This window comes from Brachyhypopomus gauderio, chromosome 5, assembly GCF_052324685.1.
Source record: "Brachyhypopomus gauderio isolate BG-103 chromosome 5, BGAUD_0.2, whole genome shotgun sequence".
Taxonomy (NCBI): Eukaryota; Metazoa; Chordata; class Actinopteri; order Gymnotiformes; family Hypopomidae; genus Brachyhypopomus; species Brachyhypopomus gauderio.
In genome coordinates, this window is record NC_135215.1 from 33,610,026 (window position 1) to 33,632,354 (window position 22,329).

The 22,329-nt window shown below is 40.5% G+C and overlaps 1 protein-coding gene across 6 annotated transcripts in view; it reads left to right on the forward strand.

Moving 5' to 3' along the window:
• Positions 1 to 22,329, forward strand: part of cadps2 (Ca++-dependent secretion activator 2) — a 118,040-nt gene that overhangs the window by 81,230 nt on the left and 14,481 nt on the right. For 4 of the 6 annotated variants that reach the window (XM_077007307.1, XM_077007306.1, XM_077007310.1 and 1 more), the window contains exons 13-22: positions 2,686 to 2,873; positions 9,443 to 9,544; positions 10,169 to 10,232; positions 11,226 to 11,349; positions 11,505 to 11,608; positions 15,008 to 15,164; positions 17,837 to 17,978; positions 18,406 to 18,525; positions 20,972 to 21,127; positions 21,369 to 21,516. In XM_077007307.1, coding sequence (XP_076863422.1) covers positions 2,686 to 2,873; positions 9,443 to 9,544; positions 10,169 to 10,232; positions 11,226 to 11,349; positions 11,505 to 11,608; positions 15,008 to 15,164; positions 17,837 to 17,978; positions 18,406 to 18,525; positions 20,972 to 21,127; positions 21,369 to 21,516 — 1,305 coding nt within the window. The remainder of the gene's footprint in view (positions 1 to 2,685; positions 2,874 to 9,442; positions 9,545 to 10,168; positions 10,233 to 11,225; positions 11,350 to 11,504; positions 11,609 to 15,007; positions 15,165 to 17,836; positions 17,979 to 18,405; positions 18,526 to 20,971; positions 21,128 to 21,368; positions 21,517 to 22,329) is intronic. The other 2 variants (XM_077007312.1, XM_077007311.1) reach the window with 1 other exon arrangement.

A 22,329-nucleotide genomic window follows, 5' to 3' on the forward strand; every position in this document is an offset into this window, starting at 1 on the left:
TATTGCAGCTTTAGTGCTTAAGATGTTTTAATAAAACATGAACACTATAGTGTGTAATACTCACATTTTTTATTATTTTAGTGGTTAAACCAGGAGTGCATGAGTATTGGGAGAACAGGAAATGCATTCAGTTGGAGCAAATAAACATTTTTGGTAATATCGACCTTGGAAAAAGTACTGATATCAACTTCCTTCTCTCTTACGTTGTGGTGCTGTACTGAAGTTTTGGGTCAGCCATCTGCAGGTGAAGGGCTGTTTTCCGGGCTCTGTGGGTTTGGTCTCCTTTCATCAAGTGAAATACTGTATCTTGATTGTATGTAAATTCTGAAGTCACTTGGCCTCTAAAATGTCACACTTTTTTCCCCTCTGTTGCCTTAGCAGTGTTTGAGATCATTGACTAGTCTGATACTGCTCTGGTGCCCAGCGAGCTGTCTTCAGATACACTATCTGTAAAGATAAATAGGCCAGTTCCAGAAGCTGATGTTATGTTGCTGGGCCATTAAATGACTGCCACCATCTTTCTCCATGTTCATGAGGTCACGTGTTTGGATGTCCGCTGCTTGCTGTTTTTGTCCTTTCCTTATAGCACTTTTGTTATTGTGGCAGTGTCATTGTTTCATCTGTTGTATAAAACATGCGGATCATAAGTTTACTCTAAAACCTTGGTCTGTGCTGTTAATTTTCCGTTAGATGTAGGCAGGTTGTATGATGTGATATCTGTGGCTTTGCTTCATGTCATTTTATCGCTTTCCTTGGCTAGCTTGTTTATTCTCTACAGCTTTGCCAATATATTTTCATACCAACAATATATGTTCAATATTTTATATATATTGAATATATTTCAACCTTGAATATTTGCGCTGTGGTTTTGTCCAATCTATTGAAGGTCTTTTGGTTTGGTTTATGACTTACTCCAGAAGACGATCTCAAAGAAAATAAATCTCAAAGAAAACAGACAATTGCACTTCTACATATCTAACGGAACTGAAGACTGCTTCTATGCAGCACTGCATCTGAATATCTTGTCTGCGATTCTTGTATAACCCTTCACGTTATTTTGTGTGTGCGTGCGTGAGATAGCAAGATGATCTGCTCTTGTGCGCGCTCTCTCTCCCTCTCTTTCAGACTATGAGCAGCAGTATGATCCAGACTGTCGCGTTCGTTAGGCTGGCGTGAGTGCCATCTCATTCGATCGCTGGTGGTTAATTGAGCGGTCGGAGCCAAGACACGAGCAGGCCATCTGTTTGTCACGGTGGAACATCTTGTGGCACTATGCTCGGCACCGCGCCATTCTGCCGCCTCTCGTAGCGGTGCGATATTAATAGATCTGGGGAAGAGATGGACAGAGAGACACGGTGACAAAGAGGGGGAAAGATCGATGTATGAGGGAAGAAAAGATGTGCAGAAGGATGAATGATATTTTTAGAGAAAACCTATTCTTGTAGAATAAGGGCAAACATGAACAGAATGGAGGATGAGATGCACAGAGGCATGACATGACTCATATTCCTGCAGTGATTTCTTGGGAGTAAAATACTTGAAAGATACTTGAAGACACATGATGCATATACTGAAGAGCAGCTAGGTAAAGTGAAACAAGAGGGGTTAATGACGGAAACTCGGACCCATCAGCAATCTTGTTGCTTTCAGTAATAAGAAGCATAATCTAAACTGACATTCAGACCGAGAGAAAGGCCCGCAGTGTGGAAGGAGCGTGCAACCAGTTAAAGTGAAATCGAGGAGAGGGGCCAAAATGCGCTGGGCGTGCGTCGGATCCGTCTGGCCTTTTGAACTGCGCCCCCTGCCTCCCCGTCTTTAATGATGGCGCCCGCTCCATCTCCAAGTGCTTTGGGAGGTCGGACGGAGGGGGTGGGGGGCCTCATCGAGGGCTCCTCTCAGCATCCTGCCTGCTGCTCCCCCGGTGGCTGTCGGGCTCCCACGAGCGTCTGCGGGCGCAGTGCCGGCCTCACGACTCTCAGCCTCCAGCGCCGCCGTGGGCGAGCAGCCCCTTCGAAGTGTTAATTTGTTAACGGTCCTATGGAGAAGGCGTCTTAATTAAGTTTGTAAGATTCATGCCTAATTTAGTTATTATGTGAGGGATGAATGAGCTAATGAATGCGACGGGAGCCACACGGCACGTTCCAGCCGCTCGCTGTCTGAGTGACTTTTCTGCCTGTGACTTAATAGTTTGTGCTTAACCTTGCTCTCACTCGTTTGTAAAAATGTTGGAAGTAGGCAAGGTGTTTTGTTTCCGTGCTGTGGTCTGTTAACTAAACAATGTTTTCCATTGCACTTGGAAAAGAGAGAGAGATGCTGCTGAGATCAACCTCCAAGTTTCGTTTGCACAGCCACTGTGCTTGAGAGAAGCGAGGGGGGGTGTGTTACAGGATCAGAACAGAGATAAAATTGGATCAGAACATGGCACAGCTGTGGCCTGTGACACTGAAAAGACCATAGACCACAGGGTTTGATGCAGGAATTATGATGCAAAAAAAAAAATAGTAAACACTATCTTTTATCTCATCACTTTAGGACTTTTGCAAATAAAGTATTTTCATGTTTCCTATGTAGGTTTTGTCCGCAATGTTTCAGTCAAGCAACCGTTCCCATGAAATTGGCAATTTAACATCAGGTTGCTGCATTCTCACATTGCAAGTTTGTGATCTTGCTTCTGGCTGTGTGCAGGGGTGGTTCAGTCCTGGCCAGGTGTTTGTTCTGGATGAATACTGTGCTCGCTATGGAGTGAGAGGCTGCCATCGCCATCTCTCTTACCTGAAGAACCTGTTGGAGTGCGCAGAGAACAGGGTCATGGTAGACCCCACCCTCCTGCATTACAGCTATGCCTTCTGTGCATCCCACGTCAATGGGAACAGGTGAGTACATCAATCAATCAATCAAAGTTTATTTGTATAGCGCTTTTCACAACACATGTTGTCACAAAGCGCCTTACAGGATTTAAAAGGTTAACAATACTACGGGTCCAGAACCCTAATGAGCAAGCCAAGGGCGACAGTGGCGAGGAAAAACTCCCTAAGATAGTGGGGAATAGGAAGAAACCTCGGGAGAACCAAGACTCAAAAGGGAACCCATTCTCCATTGGGCGGCCCGTTAACACACAGATTACACAAAATACAGACAAATACACAAGTCACACACAAATCACACAATCAGACTAAGTAAAGATAAAAATGAAAGTTCTGGGTTATGATATTGTCACTGTAAATGTCTGTTGATGAACGCCAGGCTTTCATTCCGTGTCGGAGCAGCGATGCTGGTATTGTAGGCTCCGACTGCAATGTTACTCTCCAGGTGAACCTCGGAGAAAAGATACGAGATGTAGTAAATATGTAACAGATTAATCAAAGGCCAAACTAAACAGATGAGTCTTTAATCGAGTTTTAAACATTGAGACTGTGTCTGAGTACATCTTACACCTGGCCGTACAAACACCCACCATTTTGATTTTTAAGGGATTCTGGTGTGGAGGCCTGTAAAAGGTGGCTTGGGGCAGGCATTTATAATACTGTTTATAATATGCTTTTAACATTAGTGTTTGTTCATATGTTCTACTTCTTTACATCAAATTATTTCTATTATTAGAAATAAGTCAGTTGTACCAAGTCACCTTTCCTGGCTTTACACATTCTTTTACAAATGGCAGATGAAAGGATATGCCAGACCATCAATGGTGTCTTTAGATATATTGTTAATTTAGGAGTGAAGCATTGCTTATCTTAACTCTTATTCATTAACACAGTGACAACACACATTCATCAACATAGTCATGATGTAAAGGGCTAATTTTCATCCGTCTTTCTTTACATCAGCATCAACCTGCCCAGAGAACAAACACACAATTCCACCTTGCGATATTTGTTCTGCCAATGTGTGAAGTAAGGTGCAAGATTACAAAACACATGAGATGCAAACACATGTTTGCTGCCATTGTTCCTTCATTGGCATATGATTGAATGTTATGTTGATTCTCTAATAACCAAATTAATAATAACTTTTGAAAATGAGGAGTTTACAAAATTGGTTTTAATAATGGCACCCTGCATATAACGCTTAACTTTGTGGAGTATAAAAATATTGTAAACATATTTACATCCACTGGTATTGCAACAGCAAATTTGGTAGTGTCACGCCAAAATAATTTTACAAAAGATTCCACATAAATGAACAAATAACTGATCACATTTTGTCTACATTTGTTAACATCTCATAAATGGTGCTATATACAAGGAATTGTATATACACCATAAATTGTTGCAAACAAAAAGCATAAACCTTCACTTGGATGATTAAAGGTGCCTTAAGAGAACTAACAACTCTGTAGACATATAAGTGGATAAGAGCATCTGATAAATGCCCTAAATGTAAATACCCAAATGATGGAATAAATGTATTCAACATTTATTGTAGCTTTGCAGTTGCCAGCATATCAACAGTGTGTCTGTATAAATACACACACACACACGCGTGTGCGCGCACACACACACACGTGTCCCTTATATATGAGCAATGTTCTTTGTCCACTTGTTGGTTTGAAGTCCTTGTTTTTGGCTCAAAGACTGTCCTCTTTAAAGCTATTAATTTTCTACTTATTGTAAATCACCCACATTTGACTTGGTCCACGTTAAATACATGGATGTGATTCTTCTCTCTAGTCTTTAATTTAGCCAATTAGGAGCAGTTATGATTAGCCTTGCTTGTTAATCTCTGGGTACAAATGAAAACTGGCAGTAGTGGCTTTTTGTCAGTTTGTAGTCTCATTTAAATAATTCTTCTCTCTTCAGAACTGGTGCATTCCACTGTGTCTGTGTGAGAATGAATAGGAATTAGTATTTGGCCCTCAGTGAAAGTTTATGCATCTCTGCAAGTTTTCATCCACCTTTTTAATAAACTTGCATTTAAACTTAAACCCATTTAAAGATTTTAGTTTTTTATTTTGACCTTTAGGCTTATTGACTATAGTTATGTCCTTGTTTGTTAGGATAGATTATGGTTAATTTGCTAAAGCTTGTGAATTAATGCTAAAGTTTATGTAATTTACTACATATTTGCAATGTCCAAGTCCTCTTCGTCTTGGCCAGGACACCCTTATAAGAGATTGATCTGAATTTAACGCTGGTTAAAAAGAAATTGAAATTAAATAGAATATATTAATACATACAGTGATGAGCCCTATTATACAGTGGAAAAATACTTCATCACTATGGTAAGTATTCAGCTGTACATGTTCAATAGTCCCATTGCGGTGTTGTACTAAGGTCATACTTTTAGTGGTTGAACACCTTCTATATTCTGCATATCTGTGGTTACATGAGGAGGATCATACAGTAGCCTATAGTGTACAGTATAGTTTCTTATAGGCCTGTGTTGAAAAAATTGATTTTCCGATTCAGAATCAATTCGCATAAGATGATCTGATAATCGATTCGTACGTCAAAAGATCGATTTTTTTGTGAACTTTTACCCCCGCCTCGTCACTGAATTCACGCAGGCGTGCTCGGTCTAACTGTAAAACAACATGGCGTCGGACAGTGCCGGTAACGACGATAGTCAAATCGGCAATCTAAAAGCAGAAGGACAGTTTATCCAGTGTCAGTGACTATTTACAGTTAGTCCATGTCACTGACAGTTTACCCAGTGTTTTTACAGTTTAAAAAAGTTAAAAATGTTCTTGTAACGTTGGGCGCAAGGCAATGGACGAGACATAATCCTTTGCACTTTCCAAATTGTTACGTTTATTACATTTACCAAAGCGCAGACAGCGCACATAAAACACGTTTACATAGAACATGTGTGACTCAAACAACGACGAGCACAGGACGCTGCGCGAACACACATTAAATAGACAAACCACAGAAACCCCACGTGATGACGAGACGAGCCACAGGTGAGGATTATCACAAGCCGCACCCGCACCCACGGAGATCTACAGATGCAGACGAGTAGACGCAGACAACGTTAACACACGCCCAACAGGGAGGGGTCGGGGACCGTAACGTGACAGTTCTGTTATTATATTCGCACTTTAAAGAAAAATACACATTTACATTTTATACTTTCAGTTTATTAAGTGTGAGCACTTTTAAAATAAAAATGCATTTGGTAGCAACAGCTTTTGGGTGAATTCTTAATTATTTCAATCATAATAATAATGCACTGGTTAGTGTCCCAGTAGGAGTCCACTGTTGCAGATATAGACACCTCAAAGATGTCCTCTGTTTATTGTCCAGCCGTCAGTAACTACCAACTACCAGTAACTATTTGCTGATTAATATCGATATAATACTAGTTTTAACATGTTGCTTCTGTACATAGTCAGGAAACAGCTCAAATACATTTTTAATAACACTAAACCCCGAATTGGATCAAATCGATTAAATCGGATTAAATAATCGAAATAAATCTATTCTTAATCTTCAGAATCTGAATCGGATCGATTCTTGGAATTTGAATCGATACCCAGCCCTAGTTTCTTAGTACTGGTCAAATACTGGTAAGTCGGTAAATGTTTAACTATAATCATGTATTGTCATAGTAATTCTCTTCTTTGACTGGCCACTTTTCCCTCAGGAATCCAGGTAGAAATGCTTGTAGACAACACCTGTTTTTGTATGCAGTCCCTGACGGTCAACGTCACATAAAACTGCTCTCAAAACTACCTGCATTGCTGTGATGTGCTTTAAGCTGCATTAACTGCAAATGCTGTTTGAAGAACTTTGAATACCATTAGACATTTTAGTAAGTTTACGTGCATGTCCCAAAAGAAGTATTTTTGCCTTCTGACAGTACATGGTGCTTAGGTTTTATCAGCAGTGAAGCTTGTTAAACCAGGTTTACTTGCTGACACGTTGATTGACTGTTGTGTCCTGACTGGAATTCTTGTGGCACATTTGATTGGATGATGGTTGCTTATTTCTGACAGATGCACAGCGGACTCGCTGAGGCTTGGAGCTGATCCGAGCTCATGTGAAAGGTGACTGGTTTGCATCAGAGATGCACCTGTAGGTGTGCAGTGACACCATTCAGCCTCTTCAGCCCTGACAGCCAAGACTATAATCACAAACCATCCTTCTCGCCTGTCAGTCTTAATCCCTGCCTTAGTCACCTGTCCATCATGCACGCCCAGTTTGACATGAACATTTCCTCCTACCCTCATCTCGGCTACTCTCAGTGGAAACATGGCGCACAGCTGGATTTTCCTCCCATTACCTCCTCACCTCTCACCAAGGGTCCAGATATAATCCATACACGCATGCCATGCAGAGCTGTGGTGACTTAAGGTTTAACTATTACTGCTGATGAAGGTTGATTTTGTTTGAAAAACACTAACATCCCAATGAACAAAAGTTCTAATGTTAGAGACTTGTGCAAATTTTCAGGTTATTACATTTTTAACAAAACAATAAAAACTAGTTATAGCTTTTAAATTTGCACCCTTTATTTTTGCATCAAATGTTTTCAAAAGCCACTGCTAGGAGTTTCACAACCAACTGAACAAGCACTTTAAAATGGCTCCTTTGAATTCTGAAACTGATTAAGCCTCATTGACGAGCTAAGCACTGGCTTGGTGTTTAGATCATCTTGACCACACTAGCTTCATTAGGCATAGACAATGAGTATGGACATCAACGACCCCCTCCCCCCCCCAGGTCCAAGCATTAGCCAATGATGCCCGAGTTGATGCTATTTATAAAAATAAAATAAAATAAAAAAACTGCTGAGGATCACCACTGTTGAGCTTCATTATGATAACGTTTATATCACTGCACTGATTGGTGCACATTAAAGCGCTTAGATCACATTTTGTCTCAAATAGTGATTTAGAGGATTTTGGGGTATAGAACTTGGTTTTTGCATACTGTGTTTTTATTTGCACAGAATTCTTAAAAGTAATAGTGAATATTTAGTTATGATTCAGTGGTTGACGAGCACAGTTTGATCTGCTGACTAAGTTGTACTCACACAAATGGAACAGAGCAGTTCACACTGGTGCCTGTAGTTTAATTCCCAGGCCTCTTGTTAGCAGCTGTTGAACTATGAGGCCTTCACTGGAAATAATGAGCAGAGACTGAGGAGGGGGGGCAATGTGTGGAGGGTTAATACATCCCTCTGTCTTCTACCAAGATGTCCCTTCATGAACAGGCTTAGGACAAGGTTGGTCTCTCTCTCTGACACAGGCATACACACACACACACACACACAACTCACGGCAGCCCTTTACACAACTTATTGTGCTCTTTTTGGATTAGCTGGCTCTTGTGAGAAAGAAAAGAGGATTTCATTAATAGAGAGGGATTTGGATTGGAGCACAGACCAGTTTACAAGTTGCACTTACAATGGCAGAGTAAAGAGAGCTTGGTTTTGAGCTCCAAGCAGTGCCGTTCAGAGAGTGAGAGAGACTTGGAGAGTTGGACATGCTGCCTTAAAACAGACCACTGTTGCTAGAGTTTAAAAAAATGTTCACATTGTCTGTTTCAGTGCAATTATTTAATACCTGTTAATGTATGTTTATTAAATGTAGTATAGCAGATCTTCCTTAGCTCATTTAATTCCAATAAATTAACTGCAGGGAAATCTGTAAGGTCTTTTTACCATGTATTTAGAACACTTTTGTCTCACAGCTTCAACCACACTTTTTGCCTACTATGGCTCTGCTGCAAGTTCTATATAAAGTGTGGTGCCGTCCACCACCTGGGCTGTGTGCTGATGGGAGAGCAGCCTCACCAGGACTCCCAGGATACTGTGCACCTCTGCACACCTTATTTGGTTAAAAGTGAATGCTTTAATGTTTAGTTGTTGAATGTTTGGTTTGGGCATGTGTTCTACGATACAGGAGTATTATGAACATTTGAGAGAGATTTTAATCGGTTTAACACACAAATCCAAACCTTGTTGGGTTTTCTAGCAGCCTGATATTTTCTGCTACTTTATGCCAAAAGTGTACTTTGCATCCTGAAATGTAATTTAAATCCTGAAATAAATGCATCAATGGTTGGAGTTATAATCCATCAAAATGCTTAATTCGGATCATATTTGTGAATCATTTCATATCTCATCTAGTTGTCGCATTAACTCGGTAGAGCTAAAAGCACAGTATTATTATTAGTTGAAGGAAAACAGTGAATTGTGGTCTTCCGGGACTACAGTAGGACACACTGGAGTCATATAATTAGTGTTTGCAAGCTGTCTCACAAAACTGGTGACTGCCTTTAAGCATCTTGAATGCAACAGTTCTGCACATCTGAGTGCTTATTCTTCCCCAGAATGAAATCCCATGTTACCATTTATTTTTTCCCCCTCTTCTTTTTAAGGTTTGAATGGTTAGAAAAATTCCGATTTTTCACGTCAAGACTAAAAATGTCATTAAGACCCAGATGTTGACTTTGTTGCATGAAAATATAAAAAAATGAAAGCTGGTATTTTGCAGGCCAGACGGAATGGGCACAGTTACAGAGGAGGAAAAGAGCGAGTTTGAAGAAATCAGGGGCAGACTACTGATTCTTCTGGAGACCCAAATAACCCATTTCAGGTAAGAGTAAAGAATCTTTAGCACCATTTCCCCTGTCGCCTGAGGTTTGAGACTCTTAATAGGTGTTTTGTATGCGAGCCAAAGTGCAAAGTTTGTAGTGTCTGTGAGACCACTGGTGTTCAAGTTGTTCCTTGGTCCCACTTCATGACCGACACCACCAGCTGGCCTTCTGCTGGGCCCAACTCTAGGATGCAGAGAACACCAATAAAGGCTATGGTGTTGTTACTGGGGGTTAGTCACCTTCAGTGCCTAAGAACACTCAACTGCAGCTACAATCACTGCCTGGGATTATGCAAATATAAGGAAGAACGGGCACAGAGAGGCCCAAGAACAGGACCCAAGCTGATTAATGCTGCTTCAGTCACTTGTTAAGTGTGCTGCAGGGCCTCTTCTGTGTGCTCTTCACTTACACCTGTGGCCTGTGCTTCAGTGTTTTCTCCATTCATTGTCTTACCGTCCACGTGTGGTGACGCCCGTTTCTCTGTTTGTCTTTATGATTTCAGGGGAAAAAAATTAATTTGCATTTGTCAGCTTAAGATTGCTACTGTGATTGTAATTATTTAAAGTGCCAGAGGAGTCAAAATGTGCAGCGCTGTGACACTGCTGTCCTTTGTTTATCTACAGATACTGTTTTCCCTTTGGTAGACCAGAGGGGTCTCTGAAAGCCACGCTCTCTCTTCTGGAAAGGGTATGCACGTAGCTTCCATCTTAATGTGGTGCTCTTTTTAAAAATATATATATATTCCTGCTCACTCATAGCATGTATTATAACCACATGCATAGATTGTTTACGACAATAATGCAAAGTTTTTAAAAACTACATTTAATTAAATATATTCAGCAATAAAATGCATCTCCATCACTAGCTACTAAATTGTTTATTACCGCAGACAAAAATGTGTGCCTACAACCATGTTATTGCCAGACTGGTCCAGAAGAGAACTGAATTTCATTGTTTAAATATGAGCCTCACTGCATCTGTGCAGCAGTTATCCAGTTGGGTATTTAGCCAAGTTAGCGGTACGTACATAGTGCTTAGCAGTGAACACAGCCTTGTTGCCTCTGAGTGATCATTGTTCTCCCATTAATTACATAATTAGGGGAATGGATATAAAGATGTATTAAAGCCAAGAATGATTTTCACTTATGTAAGCTGGTGGCCTTTTGAGGGTTTAGGTTAATGTTCGATTTGAATTGCTGTCTTTTAATGCAAGATGTTTGTGATGACATTAATGGTGATAAAGATTACTGTAATTATTATTGCTTTTCCCAGTGTGAGGGGAAAAATGCTTTTCTGCATAGGATTTGTAAACATGACCTTCTGTTAGAAAGGCAACAGGCATATGTACTTATGCTTACACAGGCATATGCTGCTGTGTTGTGAAATATTAGTCCCATCTCTGAATGAATGAATTGTGATTGTTTTCTATAGCCAAAATCTATACAAGATACAAGATCTTGGTGTGGCACATCTCTACATTTTAAGCTTTTATTTCTGTTACTAACTGCAACCGTTTAAGATAATAAGCAGCTCTTCATTCTTTTAAAAACACAGATGTGTTGGAACTTTTTTAGTTTGCTCCTGTTGTAATAGATAGCAATTATGTCCAGATTAAGATCAAATCAGGGCTGCTGTTCCTACACTTCAGAAATGAACTCTGTAGTGTTGGTCGTCTTGCAGATTCTTATGAGAGACATCACCACCCCAGTCCTAGCAGAAGACATGAAGAGGATTGTTCAGAACTGCCTGGAGAAAGCTGCCCTCGTCAACTACACCCAGCTGACTGCATATGCCCAGTTTGGAGGTTTTATAATGCTACTTCTGTAGATGCATGTAGTGAGATGCAATCTCATCTGTTCTTCAGATTATGAATTCGAAGTTATGCTTTTAAACTGTCCCTTGTGCAGTTCCTGAGTGAGAGAACATTTTCATGTAGCTCATACCCCTTTTCTTCCATAGCCGACAGCTCCAAAGCCCCTCCAGAGAAGAGACTTCAAGACATACTGCACCTGGGGGAACTGTGTATTGAGGTGCTCCTGCAGAACGAGGAGCATCACTCCGAGGTAGGACTCCCCAGAATTAATTCAAGTCCTAAAATCCAAGGCTGGCCTTTAGCAAAAACTTGAAAATTAAGACTTGGGCCTTCCCTTCTCAAGACTCCTCTAGTATTCACTGAAAGGCACTGCCACAAAGAATGACAGTCCTTGTTTATCACTGACTTATCATTTACCGTCTCGCTGTCCATTTTTCCTCCTGTGTTGCTGCGACAGTTGTTAGTGAATACTTCAGCTACACAACTAATGGCAGCTCAAAGCAGGCGATGAAAACAACGCCCACAGCCCATGCGGGCAAGGCCAGCTTTAGCAGACATTTTATTTTATTTTTTTTAATTGATCAATCAGAAGTGTTGAGGCTTCCTTGACAAGTCTGTGCTCATTTGCCTAAATGAGAGAGCAGCAGAAGGCATCTGTTCGTAAGGTGTGGAGCTATTTTTATGCCTCCAGCCACCAACAGCTGTCATATGTGAAGATGATGATCATGCCAAAGCATTTGCACCTATTAAGAATGTCCCACATGCTGTTACTAAGGTAACGCTGAGATTGTAGCACCTGAGAATCGTCACATCTGAAAAAGCTTTGAAGATCACAAAGCTTGTTTTCTACAATAAATCCTTTGTCCATGGGAGAATATAAAAAAAAAATGATAAATAACTAAACACAGGCATGTAAATAGGGAAAAAAATGTTTTTTGTTTTTGTGGTTGTATTTATATTTTTGTATATGCTTAGGATCCCTATTCTTTACTTATACAGGGTTATATAGTGTCGGACAGTTGGACACCGTGTACTGTTTGTAATTGTCTTGTTTTCTCTCTGTCCATTTTTTGTTTTGTTTTAATAATGCACAAGGAAAGAGAGGTGAGTTTTCAGCTGGCCTATTGCTCTGTCCATTACCATCAATCAGATGCATAGTTGTTTGTTTGGTTTACTTTTAAATTAATCCATTTTCTTTTGGTTTGCCTAATACATCTCTAATGCACAAAAGACCCATTTTGACATTTGTAATAACTTATCATTGTGAGTATTTTTGTTTCCTTGCATTTCCAATAGTAAATCTTAAGCATTTTAAATCCCTTGCAAATGCAAAGCCTGTTCATGTTAAGATCTGTCTACACCTGTCTACATGTTGGTAGTTGGTTAGGTGAACAAGTCATTAACGGCGTTAGTCAGACCTATGCTGTTAAAGCTGTCTCTGAAAGCCTCAAAGATGAGCGTTGTCAAGGCCAGGTACAGTATGACAGGAAGTCAGATGAGTGCTTTTTGCTCCCACACATACTCTCCTATACCCCTACACACACACACACACACACACACACACACACACACACACGCACGCGTGCACAAAGATATCCACTCACAATGGAATCTTTCAATAGATTTGCAGCATTCTTCTGTTCAGCACATTTTTTCATTTCACTGATTGCACATTTCTTTTTTTTGCGTGATTCCAGCAGCAATAGATGTCGAGTTCTCGACTCCCCTGTGGGACAGGGGGAGGGGGGTCTAGGAGATAAAATGGACAGGCTTTCCTTTACACCCAAGCATCTAGGTGTGTAAGAATATGAAGAAAAATAGATTGAAGGACTTGGATCTTTTCAGAAATCTTTCAATGCCCGACATATTGGCTGGCAATAAAGACATTGCAAAAAGAAGCAAGTGTTCACTTCTTTCCCTTAGTGCACAGTGGAGATATTCTGATCCTATGCAGCCAATCAAAATGGGCACGTTTGTTCAGCCGACATTCATCCATGCATTTAGCATTGGAGCAGTTTTTTGCTCTTTAATATTGAGTCTGCATGAAGTACATTTCCAGTGTTCTTTGCTATATTGTTCGTTATACATCATGGTTTTGCTCTGAATCTGGCTTTATCTGGAGTCAGTCTCCGTACTAGAAGTTTTGTATGCAAGCCTTTCACAAAGAGAACCCTTTTGTCTGTTTCTTATAGCCTGGCAACCACTGTCTTTATATTTGGTTATTAGTGATAGTGAGCCTTTCTACAGCTGTCTGAAGTAAAAGGTAATGCAGTTTAAATTTACACTGTAAATTGCATGACATGGACACATTTCAGAACCAGATCTGCTGAAAATATTTAACTTTTTCATGTTTATCATTTACGTTCTGCATTACTTTAAAAGGTCAGGAATTAAGTATACTGTGTGAATATTGCATATACAGCTAGTGTCCATTTTTTCCATTTTTAACTTGATACATATTTATATGTTTAACTTGTATTGTCCATATCAAATTATTTATAAACATTAATGTAGACTACATAGAAGTAACTTCCATGGACGAAAGTATTCGTTGGAAGCTTGGATTCATCTGGTCACTCCAAAATAAAATGAGGCCTTTCCATGTGCTTTGGTAATCCTATTTTATACTAAAACAATTCTGTTCCCAACATCACCAACATCACCTATGGTCTTCACTGGTACTTTACTGCTCAGAGCTTTAAAATGGCAGTGTAACAAGACAAGAACAAGAAGTTGGAACATCTTTCACAAAGAATTTGTACATTTTACATTTTGATTTTATTTACCAGCATGTATTGCTTGAAGTAGTAGCTATTAATCTGATACGTAATTCAATTAATTGTCTTATGTTCTTGATTTTGTAAAATATTTGTATTGTAAGGTTAAAAAATTGTTTATGGTCGCCTGAGGCACACATCACCAAAGGTTATCTGCCCAGTGCTTTAGTATGATCTTTTTTTTATAGCTTTAATGTTCAGTGTGCTTTTTATATATTGACACTTGTGTTCTGAACGGTAGCTCATTTGCAAGTTCTACTCTTAGTCTTGTTCATTGGTGACCATTCATGGCAAGATGTCTGCAAGAGAACAGGAAACTGAGGCTACAAAAATTGAACCAAAACAGAAGATTGGAACAACCTGGCCTGGTCTAACCAGTGTTTAACACAGGCCAAAATACTGGCAGCTTAAAAGCAATATGTCTGGCGAGAAAGTTCTGCACATACTCAGAATGGGTTCTAGATGCCATTTGCAGCTTATTGGACAACTTGTTGCAACGGCTCAGTGGTATTTCTCATTGTGGCATCATTGCGATGATATGGCCTCTGTTTCTTTCCCTCTGTTCTACTCTTAGCGTTTCAGCTTTCTTTATTCTTCGTTCTCAAGGTTTTTTTATTATTATTATTATTATACACCTTGTCATTCAGTGGACTTGATAACATCCATTACAGTGTGTGTGCGCGCATGTGTCATGTTGAATTCAGCTAACCTTGAACACGTCTCTTCTGACATGTGAATATGCCTTTTGTTCTGTTGTGTATGTTGTCTATGCACACATCTATCTGTGTATTGCCTATAATGTATTTGCAACTTTTTTTACACAAACACAACTTTGTGTTTATGTGCTGATCGTGTGTGTTTGTGCACCTTAGGCCTTCTCTTGGTGGCCAGAGGCGATGACAGGGCATGCTGAGATGTTCCTGTCCCTCTACACAGTAGACATGGACGCTGCCCTGGCCGTACAGCCACATGACACCTGGGATAGTTTCCCCCTCTATCAGTTGTTCAACAATTTCTTGCGTGCTGACTGTGAGTAAAGCTTTGGCACACATTTACATTTTTTATTATTATTCAATTTTTCTTTCTATATTGATTTATGCATCGTGTACTCTTCTCTGTATAGTTAGACTCTGGACTCTGCTATACTGTTCATTTTCCTTACCTGCGGTCAACTCTTTAATTCAAAGCCAGGGCATATCCAAAGAGCACTCTCAGTACTCTCCCAGCTAAGTGCAGAATTTACACCTAGTCCTAGTTAAACAAGGAGGTTAATGAGTTTTGTGCCAGTAATGTCATCATGCTAATTAGATGTAGCCTATATGATCATGTATAGTTTGGTTATCTGTAGGATAGACAATTTGTTGCCTTAATTGTTCAATTCACTAATATCAGTCTCTTTTATTGTTTAAATGTTTTAATATTTCTTTAAAGCTTTTGCTGTTTTCACAAATCAAAAACAGTCCACAGATATTTGTTTTTTTAAATGCAAGGTGCAGCATTCAAACAGATTTTTTTTTCTTTTGAGCTATGTGGGTGATGACTGATATTGGATTTTATAAAAATAACACTTAAATTAGGAACTGATGCAGCAGCATGATGTGTGTGATTGTAAACAGAACAGATTAGAACTTCATTCTGATGGAGTTTACGGAAATGTTTGTCAAGTTAAAATTAACGTGACTGTGCAATTGCAGTAGGGGAATATGATACCAATATGATGACAATGTAATCACAACAGAGGAATATAACACCAGTGCAAGGCTGCAATGAGTGTTGCTCAGGGACCAAATGCTATATATATATATTTTAAACGATGTACAGAGTAGTAAGTGTAACATTAAACCTCAGAAATTTGACATTGTTAAGCATGAGTGACAATTTAGACAGAACACTGAATGAGGATTCAGCCTACTGGAAGTAATGACGAAGTAATGAAAGTAATGAAAACTGAGCTTATTGGGGGGGGGGGGGGGGGGGGGGGGTGTATCTAAAAATAAATATTTCATGAGTAGGACAAATTTTCTTGTGCTTTGTTCACAAGTACACAAAGTAAAAAAAGTAAAAAAAAATCATGCTTCTATTATCTAAAAGGAAAAGATTTGCTAACAAGCTCCGTCCCGTAGGTGGCTGAGCCCCGCCCTGCTCCCGTCCCGTAGGTGGCTGAGCCCCGCCTTGCTCCCGTCCCGTAGGTGGCTGAGCCCCGCCCTGCTCCTTCCCGTAGGTGGCTGAGCCCCGCCTTGCTCCCGTCCCGTAGGTGGCTGAGCCCCGCCCTGCTCCGTCCCGTAGGTGGCTGAGCCCCGCCTTGCTCCCGTCCCGTAGGTGGCTGAGCCCCGCCCTGCTCCGTCCCGCAGGTGGCTGAGCCCCGCCCTGCTCCGTCCCGCAGGTGGCTGAGCCCCGCCCTGCTCCCGTCCCGCAGGTGGCTGAGCCCCGCCCTGCTCCCGTCCCGCAGGTGGCTGAGCCCCGCCCTGCTCCCGTCCCGCAGGTGGCTGAGCCCCGCCCTGCTCCGTCCCGCAGGTGGCTGAGCCCCGTCCCGCAGGTGGCTGAGCCCCGTCCCGCAGGTGGCTGAGCCCCGCCCCGCTCTGTCCCGCAGGTGGCTGAGCCCCGCCCTGCTCCAACCATCTGTGCATTTGACTTGTAGTTCTATAAAACAAGTCAACAATGCTGTTAAAACACAGTTGACATAATGCAGTAGAGCCAAACATGAGTAGCACTCCCTTAAGTCTTTTTGAGGACACTTGTTCAGACTGAAGTATATACATATTGTTTTCTCTTCCAAGTGATTTCCTCTGTTCAACATTCAATTATTTCATCTGTCAACAGTGTTTTCATTTGAACTGAAATGAGAACCTTGTTGGCTACATGGAAGTGAAGGAATTATTATTTTGGTTATTTGTGACAATGAGACACATGCTTTCTTCAATGTGAAGAGCTTTACTTTGATTAATTTCTGTGAATTTTCTTAGTTGTACTTACTCAATTGTTCAGAATTTAGAGCATTTGAAATTAATTCTGTTTGAGCACATATTGTATCACTTTATGGCTCTTTATTGACTGAAAGCGTAATCCGTAAACATTAGTATCTGTGTGCTATAGTTAGTTCAGTTTGAAATGTCAGTTACTGTATTTGTTAGTCATGTCAACACATTTATTTTAGGATATTTCTTTGGTCCACCATGTTTAAACTTGTCTTGCTTATAGCCTTTGTGTCCAAGTGCATTTATATTTTATGTCATGCAACTGTCCATAAATGCTTATGTAAGTCATCTCAAGATGTTAAATGGTTGTGAAACGTGCTTACACACCCATGAGAATAAAAAGGCTAGTGTTAATGATGAAGGAGCAGAATGAGAGGGAATTCTATCTAATGATGCCCAATGAGACACCTCTCTCTCTCTCTCTCTCTCTCTCTCTCTCTCTCTCGTTAGGACAACTCCTTGGGGATCTGTGAGAATATCACCTTTACTCGTCTGATTCTTCTGTCCAACACAGTAGTGTGTGTTGTCTCTACTTACTTGAATGTTTTTCTCTTTAGCTTTCAGGGTGGATCGTTTCTACCACTTGTCTGAAGTGGTTTACCTTTGCAACAGTGCCAAAAATAGATCTCAGAATTTTGCAGTGGCATCACTTGAATTCTACAGGTGTTAATTTCTTACTACAACTTAAACCCTTACAACCAACCAAATGTGTTTTGCCTCCTCCAGCTCAACTGTGCAATGGAGCGTTCCACAAGCACCTGCAACAGCTCTACACGCCTCTGGTTGTGCGCTACATTGATCTGATGGAGTCGTCCATCGCCCAGTCTGTCCATCGTGGATTTGAGCAGGAGACATGGCAGCCAGTCAAGTAAGGATTTGCATTAGTTTCAGGTTATGAGGTTTACTCACCAGGACCAAACCGATTTTCCTGTTTAAAGCAGAAATGGTCAGTTATCCCGCTTTTGTTTTACAAAAACAACCAGTAAGCCGCTTCCTATGAAATGCATGGATCTTGTGTGGTTGTGCGAATCATTAATTTCTTTTAGTAACCTGCTACTAACTACTGTCACTATGCTTTCTGTTCTAATCTCTTTTTTCTTGTATGTATTCCCACTAATTATGGCTCAAACACTACTTGGGTTCTAAGCTTCTTGAAGGTTTTGAGACCTTCCTGTCTACATTAAGATAATCATAAAGGTTCGGCAATATTTCCTACTTTAAGCCTTTATTTCTTTTTTTCACCCTTGTATCTTCTGTCTCTCTTCTTCTGTTTTCTTCATTTGAATCTCTGGCAGGACTATAACCAACAATCTGCCAAGTGTGCCTTTGCCTAAAGTTCCCAACCTGCCCCTCAGTCTTCCTCAGATGCCCAGCTTCTCCACCCCCTCCTGGATGGGACCACTATGTGACAACACGTGTGTATGGGCCAGCTGGGCTCCATCCATGCTGTTTGCTTATTATAGCGATAAAGAAGGCTTTGAACTTTTTCAATCATGCTCCCAACCTATAGACATCAAAAATCATAATGTGAATAAAATTCAAGGAAATTAGGGTATCAAGCAACTTAAAACATATAAGATCTACTCTTTTTTGAACGAATAGGCTGTACAAAAAATTCTTGTTCACTTGCATTAAAAATATTGTAGTTCATTTTGATATTCTAGCTAAATTAAGCATGTTCAAGGTCAGTATGAATGACTCATGCTTGGCATGCGTGTTGCATGTAGTAAGAATGAGCAAGAACATACAATCTGCAGCATGCCTTTTTATATGTCATCAGTGTGTTAAATGCTCATTGCACTGGTGTGCATGCACTATGCTTGTGTGAACATTTCATTTTGTGTCTAAGAGGATTTGCTAGTTGGTTTTTAAGACCAAATTCATGATGGATACATGCCTTTTTTTGTCCTGTGACCAATGCCAATTTGGCTTTTACTGCGTACCTTCTGATGGATCCGTACTCGTACAATATTAGTGTTTAAAATGTTCAATTCAATTCAAACTTGTTAATTTAACAAATATCAGTCTTTCCATTGAATTTCTAGTTTACAAGGAATTGCTTTTGTCGGAGACTGAGTACCAGAAATCCAAGCTTCTATGATCTTTTGGGCATCATGTAAGCTGTGAAAATCATTGAGAAAATGAGAACTGCTTCCTTAATTGCTTTGAAACAAAAATCAAAGGAGCGCATAATAACCAATGTTATCCATGCGCACACGAGAAGCTAAAAGTGTTTTATTTACCTTCTAATGGCTAGCATGCTGGACTTCACTGTCACATCTGTTTATTCCCAGTCTGCTGATTCAGATTCTCTGTGCCTAGGGACAATAGACAAAGCTTGAACCCAAAACTGAACTCCACCAAGTACATCAGGCACAGCACTTTGTCTCCAGAAACATGTTTTTAGTACAAACTTGCATCCCGTTGCAGCTGAAAGTCCCTACCATATCTGCCTGTGGAATGCTGGAATAATTGGAATAACCCTAAATGTTTTGGGGGATTGTCCCGTTAACATTAGCCACTGGCGCAAAGCAAGTCTTTTTGTGATGGAACATTTTCTGAAACCTTCACACACCAAAAAATAATATTGTGTAGGTCTTGTTCTATGTAAGCAGCCTGGACTGTAAATGCACACCAGGTTTTAAGCCCGAGTCCGTGTGTGTGGTAGGAGTAGTCCTGTGGGTGTCCGTCCGAGGGGACTGTGTGGTTAGCTGGTTGTTAGAGGCAGTCAGAATGCCGTGTTCCCTCGTGGGACTCCCGCGCCTGGCGAGAAGCTCGTCCATTTGTTCGTGCTGCCTCTTCCCCCGCTCGCACAGGCTTGAGGGGGTGGCGTAGACCCCCAGGGGGGTCCTCGCGGACTGTACCGTCGCTAATTAATCGAGTGGGAACTCATGCTCATCCTTTTTAATTGCACTGTGGACTTTGCCAAACTATTTTCCAGGACTGCCACTTGTGAAGGTAACAGTCTTTTAACAGCGAGAAGAGTGAGTGCCCTTTTTTTCTTTTTTTTTTTCTTTTTCTTGCTGCCGAGCATTTTGCGCTGTACACTTGAATGTTGCTTGTCAGCCTCTCGGTGTTTTGCCGTGTTAACTGTGGTTGACACGCCAGTGTCAGTCCATCTGGTAAGATTCTTGTGTGCCTCTGGAAACGCAGTGGCTTTCTTCACCAGCAGGTCCAAGCTTTATACACAGGCCTCTCCATGCTTTTCATTGCAGATGAACACATTTTATTAGTACTCACATGGTCATAATAATAATAAAACGCTAGTAATAATATAGATACAATAAGTAAAGAAGCATGTACTTAAGCATGTTTTAGTGGCCTTACAGAAACTAATGCCCTTAAAAATGAATCATTGTATGGTTCATACCACTTGTATGGTTCATACCACCATATTCGCATCTGAATATATTTTAAAAGATGACAGCAATGTACAGCATGTTAGGAATGAGATTAAAGTGCTCTTTTGTATGATTTAACTGTAGCCTTCTTTTGAAATAGTTGCTAAGCTACCTTGTTCTGTCCAAGGGTACCTGTTACTAAAATTAGCTTGCAGACTAAAACCAATGCTATGCTCTCAGTAAAACCTATTCTGGGCTTTCAAACTACTGATGCACATGGCCAGTACATTATGCATTATAGGTGAAGTAGGAATATAAAGGACTGCTTCTGATTTAAATTTTCCTGGGCACAGGCTTAAAATTGTAGCGTTGCTTGTGGAAACAGTTGAAGAAACCATAAAATTGAGCCACAATCCTTAAGATCGACATTTTATTCTTGTGAAGGCTAATGTAGTCCTCACTGGTCTTTCCCTAAAAAGCACAGAGAAAACTGATGATGTTTGTGTGCCCTCTTTGGCAGAAATGGCTCAGCAACATCAGAGGACCTTTTCTGGAAACTGGATGCCCTCCAGACGTTTATCATGGACCTTCACTGGCCTGAGCACGAGTTTGCCAAACATCTGGAACAAAGGCTCAAGCTGATGGCCACTGACATGATGGAAGCTTGTGTCAGAAGGTCAGGGCCTGCATGAAAAAAGATGGCAGTAATATAGTAATATAAAATAATTGGAATAACAGTAATATAAAGCTTGGAATAAAAAGTCTTCACGATTGATCTGTTGCCAATTTTATTTTACATTACGCGTCTTCACAGCAGCATGTTTGTAGCCTTTTAGTTTTTTTGCAGTCATTAGCTTGTGAAGTTGCACAGAAATAGTCCTTTTGAGATATTTCTTGCACCCCCGTTTTATATACAGGACAAAAGCAGCTTTTGACTCCAAGATGCAAAAATCCAGTAAGTCCACAGAGTTCAGGGTCCCCTTGTCAGTCTGCACCATGTTCAACATTCTCATGGATGCCAAGAAGCAATGTTCCAAACTCTGTGTCCTTGATCAAGACCAGGAGGTAAGTTGCTGCCACCGTAGGGTGCATCTCATGACTTTAATCCCTTCTGTTTATCTTTATTGGTGGTTCTCCTGGGCTATATGTCAAGAGAGAATCGTTGAGTGAACTGTACCAGTGTTGAAGAGTGCAACACATTATGCCATGTTGCCAAGCATTAGGTGTTGCGGGGTGGATTGATATCTGGCCATGCTGTATCTTTTTAAATCTTTGCACAGAATCTTGACAGTTTATGTGCCTTCATGTGTGAAGACCAAGCTGTTGTTTGAGGGAGAAAAAATTGCTCTGAGTGATAAAGGTTTCAACTATTTTTTTTTCTTTCTTCATGAAGATCATCACTTACACTCTGGGAGAAAGTGAATAACACAACTAGGGAAGAATTTCGCTCTTTTTTTATGGTACAGAGTTGAGGATAATACAGTCAAGTTCAAGGTCAATAAAGTGTTTGTGCAGTTTATGTTGAACTGAAGAAGCACAACTGGGAGTTGATGTATGGTCACGTTTATGACTCTTTATAACCTGAGAGGGAGAACTAAATATGCAGTAAATATTGTTTGTGTTGGTTGGAGGGGAGTTATTGTTTGGTCCTTTTGTATTGCTATTGGCAAATGCTCTGCAGATGTGACTTCTTAGTATATTTTGTCAAGTTTTTTTCTTTTTGTTGCAAGGTATACAAAAATCCTTATAGTTTTCTATATTGTGGTTTCTGAGCTTAAATGTGTCTGTAATGAAGGTCTTGTATCCAGAAGCATAAACCAGGGCCGAGCCTTTCAGATCAGTCTGAGATACTAGCACTATTTCAGCATGATAAAAGCT